The sequence below is a fragment of the Odontesthes bonariensis genome, chromosome 9, assembly GCF_027942865.1.
Source record: "Odontesthes bonariensis isolate fOdoBon6 chromosome 9, fOdoBon6.hap1, whole genome shotgun sequence".
Taxonomy (NCBI): Eukaryota; Metazoa; Chordata; class Actinopteri; order Atheriniformes; family Atherinopsidae; genus Odontesthes; species Odontesthes bonariensis.
The window spans coordinates 24,393,118-24,418,519 of NC_134514.1; the positions used below are offsets into that span (position 1 = coordinate 24,393,118).

The following is a 25,402-nucleotide window of genomic DNA, read 5'->3' on the forward strand; positions in this document are numbered from 1 at the left end:
ATTTAAATAAGTTGTGCTTTAGGGTTCAGGGTTCAGGGTTCATAATACAACGAATGTAATCAAACAAAAAACACGAAATGAACAAGTGAAATGGTTGTTGTTGTCTCATCTTTATTTTCTTTTTTCAGATGGCTCATTACAATAAAACAATTAGATCATTTTTAACTGATAAGAGTCCACATAAAGAGGTGAATTGTAGAAACATCAGAAAAGCAGCCATGACGGTACTTATACATAGATGCAGTTTCTGTGTCTGTCTGCAGGGGGCAGCAGTAAGCGAGAAAGCCTCGTTCATCTTCTAAACACCGCTGGACGACGCTGGAGTACTTCCGGGTTTATGCTGACGCTTCCCTTTCCTTCTCATTCACCGACGTGTCAGTCCTCTTGTGTCCAGAGCTGAGCAGCACACAGACCGGTCTTTTCACAGACATGGCGCCCAAAGGTAGCAACAAGCAGCAGTCAGAAGAGGACCTTCTCCTCCAGGACTTCAGCAGAAATCTGTCAGCAAAGTCTACAGCTTTGTTTTACGGAAATGCACTCATCGTTTCTGCCATCCCCATCTGTGAGTATCACAGACGCTAACTGGCTCAGCTAACACTGACTCACTGGAGGAGGAAAAGTGAGAAAACTAACCCCAAAGATGAGCCTTTCAGAACAGCTACACTGAAAAGAAATGCCTCGTAATGTTTTAAAGACAGGTTAATGTGCTGTAAACTATTAATGTCGATAATGGTGATTGTAAATGAGCCGAAGTTAGCTCGTAGTACGTTTAGCTACATTTGATGTGGAGTGTGGTTACCTTAGGAAAACCTTAATAAGACAGGAATTCGGGACTCTCAGAACCCCATAACATGTCATACAGAAAGTACTATCGAACTGTGGCCCAGTCTGAGGAATCTACAGTTAATTTTCCCTTGTTTTTCATTTGCCAACTAGAATCAGTCATTACTCAAGCAGCTTTATGGACACTCCATGCAGTCTGCACCGACCAAACAATCACCTCCAAAACTCTGAAACCACATGAGCATTCTTTATACGTGTTCCAAAACAAGCCATTAGCTTTGGCAACAATTCTCGTTTGCATTGATAAGTATTAAATTACGGAGGAATATTTCAGTAACTGATTCTTATTGGTCACAAACTGAGATTTTCACCGTGTTAAACACAAATATGGAAGTTCATATAACAATAATGCATCTGAAAGGCAGCAATCTGTGTTTTATCGTCAATTATTTTCTCTATATAATTGTACTGCAATCAGTTCTGATTTTGCTCTGTGTTTTCTTTTCACATTTAGCAGTTGCTTTTGTCCAAAATGGCTTATAAAAGTAGAACAAAATTCAAGCTTTTGTACAGTAGGACACCCTGGCTTGCGTTGTAAAATCTACATTAAATGACAGAGTACAAGGAGAACAGGTACGGGAGTGCTAAGGTAGTGCAGGTTAGGTGTTCCCTTTCAAATACTCTTTCTAAGAGTTTCTATATACCAGTTGAGTAAAACTGTGTTTTTGGGTGTTTGTGTCTTTCTAGGGCTGTTTTGGAGGATCTGGCACATGGACCTTGTCCAGTCTGCAGTTCTGTATGCCGTCATGACTCTGGTCAGCACCTACCTGGTCGCGTTTGCTTATAAGAACGTCAAGTTTGTGCTCAAACACAAGTAAGGGCAATAAACGCAACATACCCGGGGCTGAACTGGAGTGCGTTCATGTTATTGTAACACTGATTCAGACCTTTATTGAATCGGCCTAACTGACGAGCAGTACAGCAGTCATTGAGGAAACTGTGAAAGAAAATGAAAATCTAGTGTGTATCACACAGTTATTGCCAGTACATATTTGTTTACAGAACTGCTGTGTGATCAAAATACTCCGTTTTGAGTTTACGCTCTCTTAATGACTGCTAAATTTCTCTCCCCGTCCTCCAGAGTTGCCCAGAAACGTGAGGATGCTGTTTCCAAGGAGGTAACCAGGAAGTTGTCTGAGGCAGACAACCGCAAGATGTCCCGCAAGGAGAAAGACGAGAGGTGAGATGGTGGTCATGTTGCAAACACCCTGCGTGTGTTCTTTGTGTTGTGGTGCCTCGTTGTTTTGAGGTTAGCTTCAGCAAACTAACAGCTTTGGACGTTAGAGCAGTTTGGCCATGTCTTGAAGCAAGTTTAGAATCAATGAAGAGTGTAATTGTTATTCTAATGTTTTTTTTTTTTTTTTTTTTTTTTTTAAATAGTGCATAATTCACACTATATCCTGTCTAAGCGTTAACGTACACATGAGGTTCGTCTGTGTATATTGATGGTGATGAAAGAGATTTTTTCCTCCCTTATGACCAGGATCCTGTGGAAGAAAAACGAGGTCGCTGACTACGAGGCCACCACCTTCTCCATCTTCTACAACAACACTCTCTTCCTGGTTCTCGTCATCGTCGCCTCCTTTTTCTTGCTCAAGAACTTCAACCCCTCTGTGTATCCTTTCAATTGTATTTGTTCTGCCACTAGTTGTGCAACTCTTCCGTTCTACATGGTTGTGTGACCTGAATTTAGCTTAAAGATGAAGCTCGCGCAGGTCTGCTTTCTATGTGAGAGGATGAGATCTAAGTGGACAGTCAGTGTTCATAATCATCAAATGCATATCTGTTAAATCATTTTTAAAGACCTGTTTTACTCCCACTTTACAACCTTGATGTTGTGGATGATTTGTGACCCAGCTCTGTTTGTTTGTTTGTTTGTTTGTTTTTCCTTAACCCGCCCTTTCCCAGCAACTACATCCTGTCCATCAGTGCCTCCTCAGGGCTCATCGCTCTGCTATCCACAGGCTCCAAGTAAAAGAAGAAGAAGTGGCTGCAGGGACATGGAGCCATGGGGGTTGGAGGGGAGGTTATAAAGTACACAGTTTATTGCTTTTGACTTGGGTTAGAAATTGGGTTTGTCAGGGGATTGGAATATCACATTTCAGTTTCATGAAATTCATGATCAAATGTCTGGAGGATGTTTTTCCAGGTCCGTCTTTTTGTAACAAATAAAGCAAACAGGAAAACTTGCTGTGTCTGTCTGTGTGTGCACAGTTCAGTGAGCTTTTAGTAAAGGGACCTGTCTGACGTATATCATTCATTCATTCATTCATCATTTTGTTTAACTAAACTTAAACATTTCAGTTGACAATGCATTTATTTATAATTGCGTTTTCATATAGACTATTTACAGAGAAATGACTCTTCAGAGGAGACGGTACACTGATGATTTGCATGTCACACAAAAAAACAAAACAGATCTGTCAGTCAAGACTTTTCTATCCACACATCAACATGTTGTACATAACATTGATCTATTGTACAGATAACGTAACATCTGAACAGATGCAGGGTTTTCACATTCTTGTATATCTAATCTGAATCGATAAGAACAGAAAAATCAAATGAATAGCTTCTTCCAATTTAGTCTTTTTGATCGATCAAAAAGACTAAATTGTTCTCACAGACAAGTTAATTTGCAGCGTTTACTGTATGAGGCCATAATAAGAAACGCATATTTTACAAAATCTATTTTAATGCTGTCGTGTTGCTTGTCTGTCTTGAATTACAGAGTTGGTTGCGAAATATAAAGCTGATGACTTATTTCTTTATTGTTCATGATTCACGTCAAAGCTAACGCTTTGTGTTGCAGCTTTGTCGGTAGCAGTGTTTACTGAAAAACTCCACCGCAGCTCTTCGAAGCTTAAGATCGAGGGGAAGTTAGTCAGGCTAAAAAGTGCTGTGGAAAATGTCAAAATATGTGCCTTTTTACCGTAGTTTTCCCTTGTGTCGCTTGACCAGATAGGAGGGGGAAGAGCGTAAGGGGTGGAGGAGGATAGTCATATGAAAATATTTGTTATGATAATGAATGTGATATCATCGACAATAAAACTGTCGCCTTGAGTTTGACCCCAGACTGCGGCATTATTTGTAGTCTGACTGTATGAAATGAGGGCCAAAAACTGACCAATATAACCTTTACTTTCAGGAGGCTTCGTCTTTAGAAACTGCGCTGTGGCTATTCCGCTGCTCCGTGCTTTCAATCTTTTGATAAACCGGCATAAAAGACATTTGATTCAGCAATCTATTGATATATTTCTTTGTCTATTACCTGTGTAAATGTTCTTTTTTTTTCTTACATTATTCCGTTGGCCAGCACTCAAACACCATTTACCAACCTGTAATGAAAGACATCCCTGAATGTTTATCTATAGCAGGATTCAGGACAAGGCACTCTGCCAGGTGGCTCCTGACTCAAACTGACGGGCAACAAGTTGACTTGCACGCAGACTTAAAGTACATGTTCGTACACATCACGTGCTTTTGCCACAAAGGGTTGCTTTGAAAGGAACTGATGGTAGGGAGAAAATGTTCAATTTGCCAGTTACTATTTTCATACGGAAAACAAGAGGAGGGTCTAATTTTTGCAGCGTGTGTGCAGTTGTCTTCTAAAAGCAAATCACGAGGCAAAGGCAGAATATGGCTCCTCTCTCTCAATATGTGTAGCCATTTGGGAAAAAGCGGAGGTTGTTGTCATCTGCTGATATTTAGAGGGTGTTTATGCTGCAAGTCAACAAATGTGCGCCAAGGACAAGACAACAGACTCAGCTAGAACCTGGCCAACGTCTCTGCTGATCTCAATGATGGCTTGATTTCCAGATGAAACAGAACAAAATCAGTGCATGAAAGCGACAACCAGGCACTCCTGTGAGTCACTTAGTCACAGAAAATTATTGGAAGTGAGGTCACTGAGTTACTAATGTCTCCTTTCGGAGTACACCCCCCCCCCCCAATAATTCTAAATATTGATGCAGAATTCAAAGTTAACTACACAATGCAGAAACAAAAAAACAAACTAAACCTGTAGATTCTAAAGGTCTTTCAGGGGACAAAAACAAAAACTTTGAGGTTGTGAAGTCAGGCTGAGGAAGGAGGAAAGGATGAAGACACAAATGCTGCAACGGATACAGCGATACAGGCATGGAACAATAAAATAACTATTTACATCATATTTATATAATTTCCATACAGTACAGTGTAAGTCCTCATATGCAAGAGAGACTTCTTGATAGTTTTGCTTATGTTACAAGGTATGCCCGTGATGTTTTCTATACATGTAACATCTTCAAAGAAAACAATATTTCAAAATGAAGTTTATATTTAATGATTACTCCAGAATAAATATATTATAATCTTTGCCACATCCAAAATGCCTTGTCTGTATGCCACATTGTGCCATTAACAAGCAGGTTTTGCAGTTTTTATAGCCACAACCGGGCCGGTCATTCATTTCCCCATAGATTATGCTTCAGGGTTCTCTGAAGCAACGAGCAGCACAGTTTCAGTTCAAAAGCCGTGGACAGTGTTTTCATAATGGATGCAAACACAGTACCCCACTTGTTTCTTTTCCTTTTTTTGTTTTTGCAAGGCAACATTTTGCTCCTCCGTGATGTTGTGGAGCAGATAAGCAGTTCCTCAAAGAAATGACCACATGAGGGCGACATGCTTCACTCTCAAGCCCTCCCAGCAGTGTCCAGTTTCTGCTGGTACTCTATGTCCTACTATCCCGTGCATTACAAGGGTCACACAACAGGCATGGTTGCAGTCTTTTTGTATCAGACTCATAATTGCGTGTGTTTGTCAAAGAGAAGAAAGAGGCACACCATAGCAGGGAGACATGCAACTGTTGGTTGATATGCTCAGGATATAATACCTACTGAATACTATTGTTCACTATACAGTACTAAATATGGGAGGGGATACATTTTGTAAGTATCTGAAAGATAATACAAGCTAATAGGTCTGTTGAGGTCTCATTCATATTCATAAAACTCTGTTTTAAAAGACCGCATTTCATGGGAAGAATTTTTAGCCCATGAATTGAGTTTGCACCTTTAATGCAGGAGGTAAAAGTTTGAAGGTACCATTTGTGGTAATTTTGTTGGCTGCACTGCATAGCATATAGTGAAAGCACTGACTAAGTGATTTGCTTCAGCATGCAACTGAAGCCCGTACATGCCCACTCATCTGAGGTCCAGCTAATCCCTAAATCTAAGGTGCGTGCACTGATGCATTCAGCTATGGTGCAGTGACTTTCATAAATAATATATCAGGCCAATCTGACTTTTGCTCTCAAATTGAATTATTTGTGAGTTTAGGGCTGGACTTTAAATAGGCAGACTCCAGCACCTGAGAAATGGGCTGATAGATGGATATTCCAGGTGCAAGGCACTCTAAATAAATATCAAAATGCCTTAATGATGGTAGCATGTCACTAAATCTGAGTTGTAAGATGGACTACACTAAGCTCTGCATAGTTGTATCTGTGGGCCATTGTGTAACACCTCCTGTTGGGGGCAGAAGATTTTTATCCAATAAGTTGAGTCTTGAGGCTGCAAAAGGTTAAGCTCTTCTTGGCTGAACTGGACTGCACCTGAGATGAACCTGGCAGAGCTGACTGAAGCAGAAGAAGTCTCAAACAGACCCGCTCGGAATATGCAATGCTGGACTTAGCGAGGCCATTTTGTTCCAGGATGAGGAGGAATGGACCTAAGTGAGGCCCGAGGAGAGAACCGTGGACAAGAACACTGAAAGGAGGATCCAGGGTAGCAGTATAATGAAGTAGGAAGGTACCAGCCGTGTCTAAGAGCGGTAGTCCTTCTTACTGTATGGTCTGTTACCCAGGATGTGGTCTATGTCAGACACCACATGGGAGGTCATCTTAGGAAGGACCTGGATGAGACAAAGAATCATTGAATATGTCTGAAAGCAGAGATGGAGCAGAAATTATGGTATGTACAGAGCAATACATTCTCATTACCAATTCGTCAAACACTGACGTTTGGTCAAGATCCCTTTGTATCAATTTTCAACACAAGTGTTTCCCGGTTACCATCACTTTCCAATGCTTTCTGATTAATTTAATTTTCTAAGTTTCCACTGCACCAATTCCCATGACTGTCATGTTACTCTGTCCAGAAACTCTGCACATTGCCTTTAAAGGCAAAGAATAGCCTTTTACCTGTAAGACCGAGGCAGTGGGCCCCTGGCCAGGCATCAGTATGTCATGAGTTGTAAGTGAGAACGGGCTGTAAGAGGTTGCCACCGTGTAATGACTGCTCTCTTTTAGCTGTGTCTAGCACTGTGGTTAGCAGGATACCTTTTGTCTTGACTTGCTAAAAAGTTGGTCAAAAGGACCAAATCTGACTGAAAAGGACCATACTGGGAGAAAATTAATTGAATGACTAACAAAACAAGGCATATGGTACAGGTCTTTATAGCTTTGCAGCACAACATTGGATCACTGACCCTTATCCACTACATCTGCTTTCATTCCCAGACTTTGTAAACTGCATTTTTCAACTGAGTGGAAGCACTTTCCGTGAGTTTAAACGTGACAAATCCCCAGAAGCGCATGAACAGCTTTGCAGTGGTCGGGTGTGAAATCTGTTAATTAACAATCTGTTGTGCCAAATTTTGATACCCTGCAGATCCCCCCACACTGAAACATTTAACCAATCAAAATTTTTTTCTTTCTTTTAAAATTGTTTTTATTTCATACATATTAAACTTGTTTGGGTAATTTTGTGACTGTGGCATGATTTAACAGGTTAGCGCAACAGCGTGTGTTTATATTATGCATTAAAGTTTGTATGCAGGGTTCCTGTAAAAAAATGACGGCTGTGCAATCTGGATCCTTATAACATGATGAGTAAACAAATAATGATTTCAATCATCCTTAATTAATTAAGTTAATTCTACATGGTATTCCATATACTTAATACACACACACAAATTATCCACATAAGTGGAGGCTAGTGGAGGAATCAGATGAGGGAATTCAGATAAAAACAGCAGTATGTGTGCGTGTTTTTCCACATGTTCCTACCTGTATGGCTCCAAGGTTTTCAGTGAGCTGTTCAGGGTTGGATGTTCCCAGAAGGACTGAGCTCACGCCTTCATTTCTCAGACACCATGCTGAGAGCAACAGGAAGTTAAAATGAAGACGGTGTCCACATGATGGCACAGTACTGATTAGGATGGTCTTGAAACAGATCACAAAGACAGCTGATCTTTCACTAGGTCCTCAACCTGGTCTTACCTATATCAGTTGTGTGAACCTGCTATTTAACTGACTCCTCGTGTCTTACATCAAAAGACTCTGGTCTCTGCTAAGATGTTTCCATAATAATATCTGTGACAGGACAGAGATGTCTTACCCACAGCCAGTTGAGGCAGGGTGCAGCCCAGCTTCTCTGCGATGTGGTTGAGCTCTTTCAGCTTGGCTTGCTGCTTCCGCCCATCCTCACTTACTATTTTCTCCTTCAACCACTGATAGGACTGACGGGAGAGAGGAGTAGACAAAAAATGAATGAGTGATTTACAGGAGGGTCGGAAAATATTAGCGAGATACATGAGATGAGGAAGCAAAAAGACAGCGGAAAAAGAAGCGATATCACAGCAGAGGGAAGAGTTGAGGAGCAGGCTCACGAGATGGAGGCTGTATGATGCGATAATCTGTTAGCACTCAAAGTATGATTAAGAATTATTGACTGAAAAGAATGTTAGCCTAAGTCCTCAAGACATTTAATCATTGAATAATTTGTTGCAGTAAAGAAACTTTATGGATCTGTTTCTTCAACACATATACAGGCCTGCATATTAATTGATTTGGACTTAGGATGTTGGTTCTTTCTCCTCCACAACCATACCAGGCCCTTTTTTAATTTACCTTCCTTCCTCTGGTGCGTTGCTCACACAGTAGACTCTTTGTTGATAAGCTGGTATCTTTTTGACATTGAACCGTCCATCGTAGATCAACTTAGCTAACCTACAATATTGGAGCTCGTTAAGCTTGCACTGACAGATCTAAAGCCTGCCCAAACGTTTGAGAGAACCATGTTGGGGATTGCTGTCCAGCTCAAGGTCACTTCACATCTGTCTGAATGGAATATATTTGAATTTTATTTATTTAAAAAAATAACCTTAAAGCCTACAACTTTAACATTTGCAGTTACAAATTGAACAAGCCCCACTACTCTGAATGAAGTGGTTAAGTTATGGAGCACTGTTGTAACTGAGATTAATCTAATTTGGGGAAGGAAGCAGACGACCTTCAGGCTTACCTTCATGGAGGCCCTTGAAGTTTCAGGGATGCCGTTTTCATATTTTCCTGTGATGATGCCACACGCCAGCGGTGACCATGTCATTGCGCCAACTCCTGTAACCATGGAAACCCGAAGAAAGATAAGATGAAATAAAAATAAAGTAAGACTTTATTGATCCCGCATCTGAAAAATTGACTTGTTACTGCAGCAGCACATTTAACATTAAGCTACAATGAGGTAATAAAAAAAAAGCTAAATTATATGAAGAAGTTATGAATATAAGAAAAACAGCTAAATATATCAAGTACACATTAAGTACACATGCTATGCATTAGGTATTGGTTTCGCAGAGAGGTTTGGTTACAAACCTTACTCCAAGTTTGGACAAACATGGTGTTTAGAAGAGAAAAAAGGTGTTGTCCATGATGGATTTTAGCTTTGCTGATATCCTCAAGAGAGGATACGCGGAGAGAATAATTTCTAAAAAGGTCGTTAAAAAAAAAACACACGAGCATTAAAAGGGTCTGATCCTCAAAATGTTACAGTACCTTCTTCTTGGAAGAGTGGCAAATGTGATCTTTAATCAGTCGGCTTGTTTTTGATGGAATGATTGATCACAATGCATACTTGCCTATTTTATGGTAAAGTTCAGGCAGCTGCACCTCTACTTTCTCTCTCTGGAAGAGGTGATACTCTGCCTGCTCACACACTGGAGGGATCAGATTAAACTGCCTCGCCACAGAATAAGCCTCCTGGTGATGGAAGAGAAGGCAGACGAGACAGAGAATCGATGGTCATTATGATATCGGATGCAGTATTGCAACCTTTTTCTTTTTCCCAGTCAATGTATCCTAAATTGAAATCCACAATTGTTGTCTTTTGAGGGGCAAGTCAAAACAAAGACAGGGAGAAAGCTAAAGAATGCAGAAAAAAAATTATGGTATGTAAGAGAGCATATTAGGAGCAATGGACAGTGATGAGATAAACTCAAGGAAGAAATAAGGAAATAATCTGCTTGAAGGGCCGAGGCAAGAATGTAAATGCACAGCTCACAGCAGGATACTCAATATTCCACATCACAACTCTCTGAGGTGTCATATCTAAATCTCTTATACACCTTATACAGTATATCTATCCTACTCTGTGTGCTTCAATAGCAACAAAAAAAGCACACACCTCCATGTTTTTCTATCTTCTAGAGGTCCTGCATAATGTGTCATCTGTTTGCTCTAATGTTAACCCAGGTCTAGCTCTAACTATACACCAATGCCTCAAAAAACCTTTCCAACTTGTAGAGGTCCTCCATTTTGGCTACACTCCTCACCTAAATCAATTTTGTTCACGAATCCCTGACCGGTCTCTGAACTACCTTTAACATTCTAACAAAAAATTTTCTCAGGGATCTATCCTTGGAATTGTTTTTTCTCTTTATTTATGCTCTCTTAGGGCACGTGGTACAAACATTTAGTGATGTATTTCATCACTACAATGCAAATGAAAGCTTTACCTACCTGTAAAGACTAGAGACGTCTCAAATAAAAGGCAAGGCAAGTTTATTTGTAGAGCAGAATTCGTACACAAGGCAATTCAAAGTGCAGAAAACAGAATTCAATTTCAGATGTCTCCATTTTTCCCAGCTAATTCATTCTAAAACTGAATTTCTGTTTTGTATCCCAAATCAAATTCTTATAACATCCCTCAGTCCTTTAAGACAACAACTAAAAGGTCAGCAAGCTCTCTGGGATGCTTTAAACCACAGATTTAAAGCACAGAACATCTCCTTTCAAAGTGTTTTTGTGTTTGACTTACCTGTTTAGGATGAAAAATCTCTTTGTAACTCAGGCTTTAAAATGTGCTTTATAAATGACGTTTACCTTACCTTACCAGTGTACTGAACTCCCAGTTTTCAGGCCCCATGACTATATCAAATCTAAAACCACACATAAATGCAAACATTTAAACACCCCTTTCATTTACCTGGTTTGCTGCAGTCAGTCAACCTATAAATTACCAGTTGCCCTTCAGTCCAGCCTGTGTGTGTGCAGCCATGCGTGCATTTGTGCATGTATACCGTACTGCTGACTTGTCACGTACACGTAGAGGCCCTGTTCACCCCCTTTCATTATTGATGCTATCTAATTTATACAGCCTTTATCTGGGCTTTCGTTCTTCAAAGATATCTGCTCCCTCCCAAGATCACAGGGAGGATGTTAACTCATTGTATTGTGTTTAGAAAAAGTGGGAGAGAAGAGAGAGGCAGAAAGGTGTTATGTCCTTGACCGTCACTGTAGGTGTGTTTTATATAATAAGTCTCTGCTGTGTGAATACTTTCTATGCTGTGGTGAGAGCTGAAACAAGAGGTAGACTATTTTAGACAGAACCACAGTGTGCTTCCCTGGGAAGCAAGTTTTTTCACAAATTTGACTGAATTAATTTAGTCTTTCACTTTCAGTGCCAAGTGAGTATTACACATGAATTATTATATCCATCTCTTATTTAGCTTCAACATAGGCAAGTATTTCCTTCAGATTTTAAACTAGGTTTTAAACTTGGAAAATCTACTTGATTTGAGCTTACAACTTAAAGCTGCAGTCTGCAACTCTTTTTCAAGCATAATGCCTGGAACTGTCCGGGGATTCTGAAAGTAGTACATTAAATACCCCAATACAAAAAAAAAGAGTTCTCTAGGTCCCCTATATGTCCCGCTAGGTCCCTCCAAAGCCAGCAGGTTTGTTTACAAAATTGCAGACCGGACCGGTAAAAGGTAACCAATCAGGTTTACGAGCTGGGCTCTGCTGCCTGTCAATCACCGATTGTGCACGCGCGATACAAGGTAGGCTCGTCCCCACGCTTATTTATCTGGACTATTGAACTTCATTACGGGCTAGTCTACTTACTGTGTCTTCCATGATCGCAAATGACAGGTGAGTTGATGAATGAGGAGTCGCGTAGGCGCATCTGGCGTGCACGTCTACGTGCACGAGTTCTCATGTGTTTTGAAGGGGGGGACAGGAAGTTGAATAACTTTTTATTTTTCGGTTAAAAAATAAGCATTTCTTGCATTTTGCGACTACGGAGGTCACCGTTTTCAACTTCAAGCGTTCTGATAGATCATGTAAACTCTTAAAATGCCAAAAAGTAGGACTTTACGTATGACAACAACAAATCTTGCAGACTGCAGCTTTAATAAAAGAAAACACATAGTAAAACCTTAAAATGTTGAACATAAGTACTACACACAGATGTGTGAACCGTGACAAATCTTTTTTAATTATTCATTCTTTTTTATCATTTGTTGGTTATGCCAGATGGATGCTCTTTATCAAATCATAAATGTCATACTTATGCAATTTAAGCATGAAAGGGAAAGTTCAGGCTCTTTTTAAGTGGGGTTGTTTAAGTAGTTCGTACCTTGCCTGCTGTTGTCTTTCAGTAGAAGAAGGGAAGAATTGTCAGGGGGGAGCCAAGCAAAAAGCTACAGACAACAGAACCAAAAGACAAGCGCCCTAAAACAACTAAAACCTAAAAAATATTACTGCAGTTCAGCAAATGCTACATCGTAGACCTTTTCACGATGCACCACTATTGCATCAGAGCGTTGTGTTACTTCACATCACTGCATGATTACTGATCACTACGGCTGCCCAGCGTATTCTGCTGCTGATCAGCTGTGACTCACAGTTTCGCCAGTCTAATCTCAAAGCATCTACGAGACGGTTAAAATGAGTGATTATGAAAGCAAAGACAACAACATGCCTTTTTCTGTAGATATAAGCGGATATCTGTATGAACCAGAAGAACTGCTGAAAGCAGATGTGCAACTCAGAGACAGAGCAGAAGCAATGCCCGGGGGTAGATATCCAGCAAGTCTGATACACCAAATGGTGGACTCAGCGAGGGAATTCCTCTCCATTTCTCCAAACAGAGACTGCTTTGACCGCTGCCTTCTGCAAGAAAGGTACTAAGTACTCATAAATACTTCACACAACTCCCATTCAAAAAAGCCAAACTATCCCTTTGAAACATGTCTTCATGTAAATTACATTTTGCTTAGTCAAAAAGCTCCCTGGCATACTTTAAAAAATAGATACAATAAATTAAACAAAGAATTTTGTCCTTTGAATGTATGATGTAAAATGAAGGGGTGTACAATCACATTTTGTGTCTGAGTTGAGTTGTTGCCAACTCTGCTATAAATTGGCCAAAATGGAACAAGATAGCACCTGCTAACATCAACATGGTTTCAAGGCATGGGATTAAGACCTAAGTACCATAATTAGTGTATTTATGATTTTTTTCCCCAATTTTTTCCATCACTACATCAGCAGTTTTCTGCCATGTAAAGTGTTTCACATCTGTTAATCTTATGAGTAAGATCTGAACTATAATCTGTCAAAGTTACTTGAAACTTTCCCCAGAAAAGTTCTGACAAAAGAGGGCTAATTTTACTCCTCACCTCTAACCAACAAAGTTAAGTTTAAAACTGCGTACAACAGCTCAATTACAGGTGCATGGATGGCTCCCAACTGTGTAACATTCAGTGTAAGAAGAAACACTCATTTTGCTCCTGTTGTGCTTTTCAGACAAATTTGTTTTGATTCTTAAAAATCTACATTTAAATGAAAAAATAAATCAGTGTGCATTTTCATTCTTGTATCAATCTCAAATCATCACACATTGATGTTTAATCAGGAGCCTTTGGTGTCACGTTTTAACACAGAGAAAAGAGGAAATTCCAATATGCAGGGGAGCCCAATAAACCTCAACAGCACTCCCTCATTATCTGAAATAAATGCCATGACATCTAATCTAAACCAGTATCCACATCTCAGTGCAACGTGCATAGTATGAAGAAACTCTTATACCTCTTCTTACAAAATTCTATCAACCTCCTACATATCATAATATCATTTCCAAATACCAGTGTTCTATTACCTCACACACCTATCCACTCCAGTAAAATATCCACCACAATATGTTTGCATTAGTAGAACTACACAATAAAGTAACAATAATTTGATAAACTCACAAACCTGTACATCCATTACATTTTTATCATTAGATTTTTTTTAATCTAAATACATTCTGTTAAATGTATGTATTATCAAACATTCTTTGAGGCCTGCTCTTGTGAATATTACAGCTCGATACCACAAACTCACATGTGCATTTGCTTTTGATTGGTTCTTGTGTTACCTGTTTTCTAGTCAGATCTCTTCTGTGAATTCATTAGTAAATCTGTGATTTTTTTTTTTAACTCGCTAGAACTTATCAATGTCCTCAACTCGGATGCATTTTTTAAATTTCAACAATCTAGATTTGATGGTTAATGGGTTTCTATGTTGTACTGGAATGAGCATTGTGAATTATTCTATTTGTTCTCTTCTGTAATATTTCTAATCTTAATATTACAAGTGTTGCTGCTTACCATGATCTCCATGGCCGTCCACCGAGACGTCCCCCAGTACATCGCCATGCCTTGGTTTATCACATAGGTCATGGCTCGAACAATCTCTGTGGAAAAGTGAACATTGCCACATGATATCAGCAAGCTGGACTGTGGACAATTTGTTCCATAACATACAGTATCACTGAAACATCAAAAACCAACCAAATAACGGTTACCTTAAAGATTGTATATAATTTGGAGACATTGTTGGTTACAGTAAATTAAACAGATAAACCCAAAGTAACAAGGTTTATCATTGTAATGGGTTCAGTTCTACTCCAGCTTACTTGATTTTAACACAAAAGTATGGGTTAGAGGAGGGATTCGAGAGAATAACAACAGGCCCGTGCTTTACGTTACATATTCTTAATATACACATATTCTTAGACAAAGTGAGAGATGACTGAAACCCAGAAAACACAAACAGTGAACAATAAAAAACTAAACAGACTAAACAATGAGGGAGATTCATGTTCTGTGTGTGCAGGCTCGCCAGTCTAAAAGCTGGAAAAACAGAAGTAAAACAAAAAAAGGGTAAATTTCAAAGAGAGAGTGACTTTGAACAAGCAGTGACTTCATTTTGCTTTCATTTTGAAATAAACTGATAAGGGAAAAAAAGTCCACCCACATCCCCGGCTTTCTCTTACCTGCTGATGGCTCATCATCCATCTCTAACGACTCAGCGGACAAACTAACAAGCTCATACACCGAAGCCCCTCTGATCACATCCGAGCTGCTGCATTTTTAATGGAACAGTTAGCTGACTAATTGCTGACTGGGCAAGCCGACAGCATTCAGAGCCAACAAAACTCAGATTAGGATTGTCATTAAGGTTATTCATCATCGCCCAGCTCTCACTCCAATTAAAGTGCTATCGTTTATTGTGGTAGGATCCTCTTAACTGAGTCTTGGCAGGACAACAGATTATGTGAGATAGTAAAGTTGAAGTAAAGAAGTACAGGAAAGACAATCGGAGGTAATACAGCGATGAAAAAGAATGGATGGAAGAAAAGTTAAAAAGTTCATTCGCACAGACACTCAAGAGGACCCAAAATGACTTGAAAGGGGCTTGAGTTTTTCTTTTAGTTTGGCAAAGGATAACTAACAGCCACTCTTCTTCAATAGCATCCTGCCAAGATAAATAACATCCTACAGGCAAGAAAGCAACTAATTTCTTTTCTATTCTCTTCCCTGCACTCCTCCCTCTGTTTTCACAAAATACTGTGCTCACATTTAAATGCAACCTGCCACAATGTCCAGCCACTGCAAGAGAGCAGAGTGTAAAACTAGTCTTTAAAAATAAAAAGAAGAACAACAGCACTAACAGTTAGACGAAAATGAGAAAGGAGCAGTGTGGATTCAATTCAAGAATTTTTTTTTAAATTAGGAAACCTTTCAGCTTGAAAATCAGAACAACAAATTGTATAAGGGAAAAGGGATTTATACATTTCGAAGCCATGTCGACAGGCATCTGTCCATTTTCTTCCAATTATAACGCAGAGAAATTCCCAGGCCAGATGGGATATATAATTCTTCCATCGAGTTCTGGGCATTGCCTGGGCTCTCCTCCCAGTGGCCCGATAAACCTCCAAAGGAAGGCGACCAAAGGCCTCCTGATCAGGTGTGTGGACCACCTCAGCTGAGTCCTTTTGAAGCAGCGCAGGATCACAAGTTGTTGAGCCAAACTTCACAAAGCTTTCTCATACTTCATTTGAAGGACAGGATCACGCTGAGATTGTGGCTGGCTGTGCTACAACTTGTTGTGAACACTGCATCTTGCAGACCATCGTGTTTGCCGTGAGAATTTTGACCAACCTGACTTCTTACAGGGAGGAAGCCGGAATAGTAAGCTCAATACTTGGAAATAAATCAATATTAGCAGTCAACTTTTGAAGCTGTAATAGCTAAAGCAAGCAATCGAGTCTAATTACAATCTCTGTGACTGTTCGAGTTGTAATCTCCTCATTTATGCACAGAAACACCCTGGGAAAGTACTGGTGATGAAAGGTATGATATTTATACAGGTGGATTTCTGTAGGCATCCATTCCATAATATTGTCAGACACTTGTAATTAAAAACCAAAGAAGCTTCTCAGTCTCAAATACACAGCTTTGTTATGGAGATTGGGGTTTGATTTCAAAGATCTTTCAATCATTTAAGGTAAAATACAATGAAAAATAGGAGGGATTTGAAAAATCACATTACTTTCCTTAAACTTACTATGTAAAATATTTAATGTGGTGCATATTTTCAGTATGAACTTGTGAACTTGAGGCTGTACACGGGTGTGTTTTTCTTACACCGCCATCTGAAATTCAGACACGGTCCTCAGGCTTTAAGCTGGAAAATATTGGACATATCAAAGATGAATATTGATCAGCCGACTCACCTTCCATTGGAGTATTGCTGTCTGGGCGGTTGGCAAAAACTACATCTACATACTCCAGCTGCATCCTTTGTAGAGAACCTTTTAGACCTGAGAAACACACGAATACGCAAAGACTGAACAGACAAAAACTGGGTCAAAGGAGAGAAGGCTCATTTACTAAAAAAAACAAAAATCTTCCTTGGATCTAACTGTTACCTCTTTCTTTAAAAGCTTTCTGTGTTTCAAGACAGAAAATGTAAATGTAAAGCCTCACCTTCAATGATGTGTTTTCTCGACAATCCTCTCTCTGTCTCTGCTCTGATAGAAAAAAAAAACACTACAAATCAGCTACACTGTAATTCAGCTCTCTGTTTACATTCATGCAACCCCACTTCTCTTAGCTATTAACTCAATTTAAGGTCATTAAAGAGTTTAACATGAAAAGGTGCAAACTTTCGGTGGACAGTGGATCTCCCACACAAAGTTACAGTCGAAAGATTTTTTGGCCAGAAAAATGCATTTAACCGTTTAATGTTTCATTGAAATTCAGGCACTGAACTGGTTTCTACTGTCAATCATGTGGCTGACTCAAAGTAGTCACTTTTGATGTCATAATTGAAATGTACATCTGAGGCTGCTTAATGTAAATGGGTCAGTGCGCTCTCAGCTGTTCATTATGCATCCAAACGCTGCAAGAGAGACTTGAGTACAGAAACTTTCTTACAGGAATGAAGATGTGCTCAGCAACGAAAGAATAATTCCTTCCTTATCACCAGAGCCAGTTGGACCGAGTCTACTGTGAGGCATGACAGCCTATATATGTGTGTGTGTGTGTGTGTGTGTGCGTTATAAAACAGGTTTCCTTATTCTCTTTCTACAGGTTGTTTCTCAGGTTGCTAATGGAGAAAAATGGATATACAGACACAAAGAGAAAAGTTTGTTTCAAATTATACAAAAGTAAGTTTATTTTAAATGGTTTTAAAAGAGACTTTGCCCAAGTTCTGGACTAATAATCTAGTTATTTTCTTCTAAACATATTGCTGAATATTTGAATGTGTGTGTCCCTCTGGGTGATAAATGGTGTCTGTGCTACTAAACTGTCATCAAGATAATGTTTAACCACCACTAGGGCCGCTTGTATGGAGTCATGTCTTTGCGAGCAGGTCCCTGTTTTGTTTGTATTGTGCACATAAGACAGAATAAACATGTAATTCATTTTCTTGTACTGGTTTCACACTGTTCCACTGGTAGTAGATATTGGCAACAAAAACTGATCAACTGTCATGCAAACAATGCTGGATTTGAATAAACACACACAATTTGTTTTGCTTTATAAGAGAAACAATAAATGTAAAATTCGTTTCAGTTTCTTGACACTTCAGTTCTGGAAAATGAGTTTTCCAACTCTTACTTACTTTCCCCCCCAGTAAAGTTTCGTTGTGATGACCAAGCTTGACCGCCTGAAAAAGTGGAAGGAACACACGGTGCGGTGAGTGACACAGGGTGGTTCAGTCTGCTCCCTATCATGACATGCCGCAGTTTCTTTGTTATACCTTTTCTTTTCTCATCATACGCAGCACTGAGCTCCCTGCGCAGGTGTACTACTGTACAAAGTGTATACGGGGTTTGTGTGAATGGGAAAATTAGAAAAGCATCAAGTGTTTTGTAGAACCTAAACAAAGTTACAAGCTGCTATATAAGTGTGGGTCGTTTGTCATTTTAAATGCAAGACGCTCAGTTTGTTCCGCTGAACATGTCCAGTGTTACTGTGGCTGAAGAGCTTCACCTCTACCAACAAGGTTATGCTGTTGATTCAGTTTGTTTGTTTGAAAGAAGGATAACTCCAAAAAGGAAAATAAAGTTTAATTCTTTTTTCAGATGTGGGGCATGGCCCAATTTACAATTAATTATCTTTTGATTTCGATCCTGATCTGTAAGTGGATCAAAGTACTTTTGCTCCATGGCCCTTTTATGAAATTGTCTGAAATCTACGCCACTTTGGGAATATATATATATAGATATATATATATCTATATATATATATACATACATATATATTTTACAGTGCTTTACTTCACATAATGGTAATATCTTTTTAAAACCCTTGCCGAAAACATACAGTTGGACTCCGCAGCCTTAGGTCTTAGAGAGCTCATCAGATCCTGGTGTGACGTCACTGCCATAAACTCTTATCCCTACCACCTAATGAGTGTGATAACTGTAGGTTTCATATTTTTCTTTATTTTTCCAGAGCACTAATCAGTATGTAAAATGTACTTATTTGATGAAAATTACAACAAATAATGAGGTGAAAGTGTTTGCTTGTTTAAATAGTGAATAAATAGTTTATGAATATTTGTTTTTCACACGACTTTAGATATACAAAAATGGCATCGAGTCAAGCCAGTCTTTGTACATGATATTCTCTCTGACCATCTGCCTCACCATGTTGCAGATTTTGGTGTCTTTCCACGGCGACATTTTTGGCCTGAGACACAACTTCACAGTCCAACTGATGTTTGCTGGGTAATGATATTTGCCTTCTATTCAAGGGATCCAGTGTCGTGGAAGAGTGATAACAGGGTTCCATGAGCAAACCGAGACCCTGAAGCTGATGCAGCTGATGGAATTCAACAAAAACAAGTCTGCTTTTCCTACCGAGACATATTAAAATGACCTTAATAAAAAGAAATATAGCCTGTATAAATATATGTATATATATATTTGTATGAACACACATTACATCACAGCAGTGCTTACAGTCTGTCCCGTACCCTCTCGCAGTTGTGCATTTAAAAGAATAAAACCTGTAGTTCGTTAATTTTTGGGGTAGTGAAACAGTTGGATTAATCAATGGTTCACACAACAGATGTTTATATGTGCTGTTGCTTAAAAGTTTTTGGTGACACCTCCTCACATTATTCGTCCTCAGTTTAATTAATTCTCCACATATTCCTCAGCCTAACACGAGGTAGCCATAATGAGATTTGTGTTTATCATCCCATTAAAGGATAAACTGAACTGATCATTTTCAGAATGCAGTGGTTTTAGCATTGCTAATTAAATAATGAAGAATAATTGCAGACTTCAGTCACATGTGCCAAATAATCTATGCCCGCCAACCATCTATTCAGAGCTTTATTATTCTATCCCAAGTTGATTATCATCGCACTAAGCCGCCTGTTCTTTCCTCCACTTATAAATCCATTCTTAGCACCGTCAAGACAACACTCCGTCTGAATTGTCAGGTTCAGTGTGTCATAACTACACTGCCATCAAAACGCCCACTGGTGTAATTTTGTCAGCCCAGTACATGACACGAGCATCTAGTCAATACTAATGACCAGCAGCTAAATGTTCAGACATTTAAAAGTGCTTCACTCTGGCAAATTAAAGCGTGGTCAAAATGATTGTTACGGAGAGAAGCTCCATCAGCTGCTTCATATTCCTTTTCAGTTTCATTCAGATCACCTACAAGATTAAATTTCAAAGTTATTCAGAGTTTAATGTGATAGAAATGGCAAATGTAATTCTACTTGCATGTGCATTAAAATATCTGTTGCACGTGTTTCAATGAAATTTAGTGAAAATATGCCACATCTGATGCCACGTTATTTTATCATTAAAGGCAGAAAAACATCAGGTCGCAATCTACAGTTTTCTCAATAAAAAATGGGCCTGCTACTACAAACAGTGTAGATTCAATTTAAACTTGAACTTGCTTTCATGTTCCCTCCTTGGCTCCCGCAGAATGGATCAATAATAAAACAATCGGGCATATTTGAAAGAATATTTGAAATTCATAGAAAGTTAATATGCCTGCGGGCACACTTTCATACAGTGACCCTTGCAGTTTGTGTGAACAAAGCAGTTGAGATAAAGCCTCATTTGACAAAATAAAAGTAGAACCCCGACAAAGGTGGGATCAATGTTAATATTTTTCACATGTACTTTGAAACACAGTGGCACGTGCATGCTTCACACACGCACACACATGCATGTCATCTGCTAGTCATTATTCTCTCTCATGCAGAGACAGTCACACACATTAATGTCACATTACCTCCAGCATTTCTTCTTAATAATGTTTCCTAAAATGATTTCAGCCCTGCAAGGCAACAAAAATGAAGTGGCCTCATTAAAGTGCAGTTCGAAGTTAGAAATATATCCAAGTATGCAGTTCATTGGCATTAAACTTGAACAGACTGCTGTGCAAACCCAATTATTTAAAGAAAAAAAAACAAAAAACTAAGAAATCTTGTCAGTTTTAGAGAAAAAAAGTCAACCTGACACAACCGGGAGACACCAGCTATCGACAATATCGATCACTGCCTACAGGCCCACTGTATCAGGATGCAAAGGTGTTCTGCTTGTCATTCCTCGACATGAGCCTGTCTCTCCCAACTCATAACATAGCGTTGCTGTGTCAGGACTCTTCGCCATCTATAAGGCAAATTGAATGGTATTTTCAAAAGTGCATGGGTTTTTTGTTGTATTTGGTATTTGAAGCCATGAAAACCATGATTTGAACCAAGAGAATGAAAAGGAAGCAGAAACAATGGTTTTGCATGGGCCACACAGCACAGGACCCAGTGTGAAAAAGAGTGAAAGGGGCATCACAAGGGACACAAAGATACTCCTTGAAATCACTTGAAAGATCTAAGACATACTGGCCAAACCCAGGATCAGCTGCCTCTTGTTATACTGTTGTTATGGTCCATAGGTTTTGGCGTTAGTTCTTCTGTTGGGTTCTAGTTCTTGGTTCTAGTCCCTGTAGGGCTGCGGTCGCTCTGCAGGAGTATTTATACTCCTTGGTTTTGCCTCCTCTTTGGGATCCTTGTTGCTGTGATACCCATGTTTGTCCAGCTTCGCGTTTATTTGGTTTTCTACTCTTGGCTTCCTTGCTTTGTCAGAGCCTTTTGGTTTATAACTTCATTTCACGTACCTCCTGCTAGCTTAGTCCTGTGACTGGGTCCTTCTGAGTCAGTTCTGAAAATCGGCACCAAATATATGATTGGGGGAATTGGGAAATTGGGAAAGAGTGGACATTTTTACCCGAGGGAAGGTCCTGCTTCTGTAAAAGGGCTATAAATAATAACCAGGAAAAAAACAGGAATTTTGAATAGTTTCTGATTTCTTTTTGATAATGCACAGTGACCAAATAATACCAATGTAATTTGCTTTTTGGAAAAGGATTTCACCTTTCAAATGTAGAGTAATACCCATGCCATTAAAACTTGTCTAAACTTCATTTTGGGTGATAAATAATCAGAAGCTGTGCAGAAATCTAGAACTCTATGTGTAGAACAAGTTGTGAATAGTGTGCATTAAACTTTTGGGTCATACATACGTAATAAAAAACATTCTGGGGGGCTGCAATGGGGGCCACACACCCGCATCTGATCACTCTAAAACCTGCCTGTTCTGAGCTGAGCAGCATTCAAAGTTTTATACGAAAACCGACCTGCCACCTGCGTAGACCTCAGCTGTGTCGAACAAGTTGACTCCACCCTCATAGGCAATGGTCATTAGCTGCTCAGCAACCTGCCAAGAAATCAGGCCACATACACACACACACACACACACACACACACACACACACACACAGAAATACAGAGAGGATATTGAAAGTCCTGGCTGCACAATTTGTTATTCATCTATAATTTATTAAACCAGAAAGTCTCTCTTTTAAAGCCGAGGTGATTAAATCAGCCATCACAGAGTTATAGGATTTTGATTTCTCAATATATTTTTGATAAATATTAATGCGTTGCCAAAGTTACAGTGTTAAAGGCTTACCAAAACATCAATCAAAGCAGAAAAATGTGACACATCATCAAAGCAGTGTAGTGTCATGTTTTATCTAAATATCATTACTGAAGCATTTCACCTCAGGGACTCCCCCAGAGCATGAATATAATTTAACTGCTACTCATTTTTATACATGATACTAAAGATAATGACCAAACTGAGCAACAGACACAAAAAGCTTCACCTTCTCAGCAGCAACTCAGTATACAATCTGGGTAGGAGTGCATAGTTATAAACCCACATTTCATTAACCAAGACCATGTTTTGTCAGTATTTTTCATACCGCTCGCGAGGCAGACTATTAGCTTTAGATGTGACCTCCATCTAAAATTGAATAGTTAAATCTTGGCTCCAGTTTTTCTTTTCACAACACCATGAAAACCTGTCCAAAGACTGTGTATTCACCTGAATATTACGTAGCAACACAATTATGACTGACTTTTGACGCCACAATCCCACACCCTGTGTGGTTGTATTCTAAAAATGTTGATGCGCAAGCTTAATTTTGCCTCTGGGATGACAAAGTGATTACGTTTGAGAAATCATTTGACTCCATGGTGAACAGCAGTGTCAGCTTACACCTCTTTAGTCAACTCAGGCTTTACATAAGTGTGTGTACGTGTGTGTTTACATTGTGTTGATATTCCTCCATATTTCTGCAGACATGGTGACCATAAATCATCAGACCAAGATCCAATTTCCCAGTAGCAACTTTTATAACACAGGGACTTTAAGGGAATTTAAAGTGCCATCATTTCCCTGTGGAGTTTTGATTGGACTGTCATGCTGTGGATCTGTGCCCATGATGCTGATATGCTTGTGTCTACATGTGTGGATGAGATATGAGAAAAAGTGTGGGAGGGCATGTCTGTGTGTGCGTTTCATTAGTGTCTTAAAGTGCTATTATAAATACAGTGAGAGTATAATTGACATCGAAGTTAATAAAGTGTTAAAAGTGTTGTTTTCAAAAATTGTATTTTAGCCGGAGGACTTCTCGCCTAAGGGTGTCAGTAGCATTTTAAAATCAGTTTGGAAACTTGACAGGGAGCTCTTTGAGACGGACTCCTCTAGAGCTAACTCAATATTATCTGACACGCATGGGATTCAGGTCTGAACTCTGGCTGAGGTACTCCAAAAGTTAATTTCTTAACCAATTTGGCTGTAAGTTTCAGATCACTGACTTCCTCACTTCCTCCTGTATTCTAAATCTATTTTTTTTCCCAATTTTGAATTTCTGTGGCATTCACTCCTTGAATGCAGCGGTGCTTCATAATTATGCAGTTAATTATTCATCAATCATTTAATTAGCATAAACAATTGATGGGAGGACAGATGCATAGACAGCACAAGTTTGCTGGTTCTGGTTGAGAACAGGTTGTAATTAATAGAAAAAGCATAGTACACCATAAATTATCATGAGGTGCTGGTCAGTGGAGTTGGATTAGAAAAAAACTTTGAAAATTGTCACAAGCTTAAGTTCCCAGTAATCACTTACCTCAGTATTTATAATCCTCGCTTTCTTGAGTCCCTTACCAGATTGCTTGTGCATTTAGCGTTAAGCTTTCCAGCTGCTTGTTCTTGTGATGATGTGTTTTAAATCTTGGACAGATTTTGTACCCTGCTCTTTGCGGGGTTTGCCTCATGGTGTGTTTGGCCTGTGCTTTGTTTTTTAAACATCACCTGTTGGATTCTATTTGGTTTTGTCTTGCGTTTGTATGGAGTTTATTTTGTGTCAATAAGTTTAAAGAAGACTTTTATAAGAGCAAGCAAAATATATCAATTCAAAAACTAAATTAAAAAAAGTCAAACAAAAAAAATAAATTCAAACAAAAAATACAAGATTGCAATTAAAAAAAAAACTGAAATCGTGTAAAATATTTGCCTTCGCCTCCTCAGTTTTGGTTGTTGTCGTTTTCTTTGATTACGTCTCCAGCTTTCTCGTTTGCGCTCCCTGACTTTTTGTTTGCGGTTTTGACACAAACGTGCCTGGTGGGTGGGCTTTCGACGGGGGCATTCCTATTGGCTTATTTGTGTTTGACGACAGCTAAGCAAGCGTACGAAGCAGCTCTGGCCACAGCAGCTACTCTGCTTCTGATTGGTTCTAAAAACGCCAACCCCCTCACACTGACCAAACTACCGCCAAAACCAGAAGATAACTATACCACAGCCCTTCGTGAAGCCCTTCTCGATTCTTCAGGATGCAGTCTGAGGTAAGCCGGGACTTACCTGACTCCCGCCCTCTGGTATTCGCATACCATCTGGGACGAGCCCACAACCGACATGATTTCAAATGGGGCTATTTTTTCTAAAACTCGTGCATGTGATTGGATGAAGAATCTGTCCGTCATCTTGACTGACACGCCACTTCAGCCACTCCCAATGACTCAACCCGTGACGTAGCTCAGAGCTTACCTGACTCCCGCCCTCTGGAGCATGAATGGGCGGCCATAACGCCGCCCATTCTTCCAAAGTCCCACCCAGCGATTAATGATTGGCTCTGATTATTTTCTAATCGGACGAAACACATATGACTCCCAGGCTCCTCAGATGGTTGTGTGAGGAAAGGGAACGCCCCCGCGTGTAGTTGGTGAACGCAGCCAGATGACGTGAGTCAGATTAAGCCGGGACAGGTTATTATGGAAAAAATTGTAAGTTTCCTTTTC

At 39.5% G+C, this 25,402-nt stretch overlaps 2 protein-coding genes across 4 annotated transcripts in view; one reads left to right on the forward strand and one right to left on the reverse strand.

Annotated features, from left to right (window-relative positions):
• The first annotated feature begins 337 nt into the window (after nucleotides 1-337).
• ssr3 (signal sequence receptor, gamma) lies at nucleotides 338-3,032 on the forward strand. The gene is made up of 5 exons (XM_075473715.1): nucleotides 338-562; nucleotides 1,531-1,657; nucleotides 1,925-2,023; nucleotides 2,327-2,458; nucleotides 2,752-3,032. The coding sequence occupies exons 1-5, from the start codon at nucleotides 430-432 to the stop codon at nucleotides 2,816-2,818; spliced, it is 558 nt and encodes a 185-aa protein (XP_075329830.1). The 5' UTR covers nucleotides 338-429; the 3' UTR covers nucleotides 2,819-3,032.
• Nucleotides 3,033-3,141: 109 nt separating this feature from the next.
• Nucleotides 3,142-25,402, reverse strand: part of kcnab1a (potassium voltage-gated channel subfamily A regulatory beta subunit 1a) — a 111,297-nt gene continuing 89,036 nt past the window's right edge. For all 3 annotated transcript variants that reach the window (XM_075473712.1, XM_075473713.1, XM_075473714.1), the window contains exons 4-14: nucleotides 22,393-22,472; nucleotides 20,992-21,036; nucleotides 18,344-18,388; nucleotides 17,203-17,246; nucleotides 16,950-17,036; nucleotides 14,539-14,624; nucleotides 9,742-9,862; nucleotides 9,129-9,223; nucleotides 8,223-8,343; nucleotides 7,892-7,980; nucleotides 3,142-6,735 (exon numbers count right to left, since the gene is read on the reverse strand). In XM_075473712.1, the coding sequence (XP_075329827.1) occupies nucleotides 6,646-6,735; nucleotides 7,892-7,980; nucleotides 8,223-8,343; nucleotides 9,129-9,223; nucleotides 9,742-9,862; nucleotides 14,539-14,624; nucleotides 16,950-17,036; nucleotides 17,203-17,246; nucleotides 18,344-18,388; nucleotides 20,992-21,036; nucleotides 22,393-22,472 (903 nt within the window). In that variant the 3' untranslated portion in view covers nucleotides 3,142-6,645. The remainder of the gene's footprint in view (nucleotides 6,736-7,891; nucleotides 7,981-8,222; nucleotides 8,344-9,128; nucleotides 9,224-9,741; nucleotides 9,863-14,538; nucleotides 14,625-16,949; nucleotides 17,037-17,202; nucleotides 17,247-18,343; nucleotides 18,389-20,991; nucleotides 21,037-22,392; nucleotides 22,473-25,402) is intronic.

Excerpts from the sequence above, each read along its gene's own strand:
- ssr3 (XM_075473715.1), top strand. The coding sequence starts at position 430 with ATGGCGCCCAAAGGTAGCAACAAGCAGCAGTCAGAAGAGGACCTTCTC. Across the intron at positions 1,658-1,924 it reads AAGTTTGTGCTCAAACACAA|AGTTGCCCAGAAACGTGAGG; the intron begins GTAAGGGCAATA and ends CCCGTCCTCCAG. Across the intron at positions 2,024-2,326 it reads CGCAAGGAGAAAGACGAGAG|GATCCTGTGGAAGAAAAACG; the intron begins GTGAGATGGTGG and ends CCTTATGACCAG.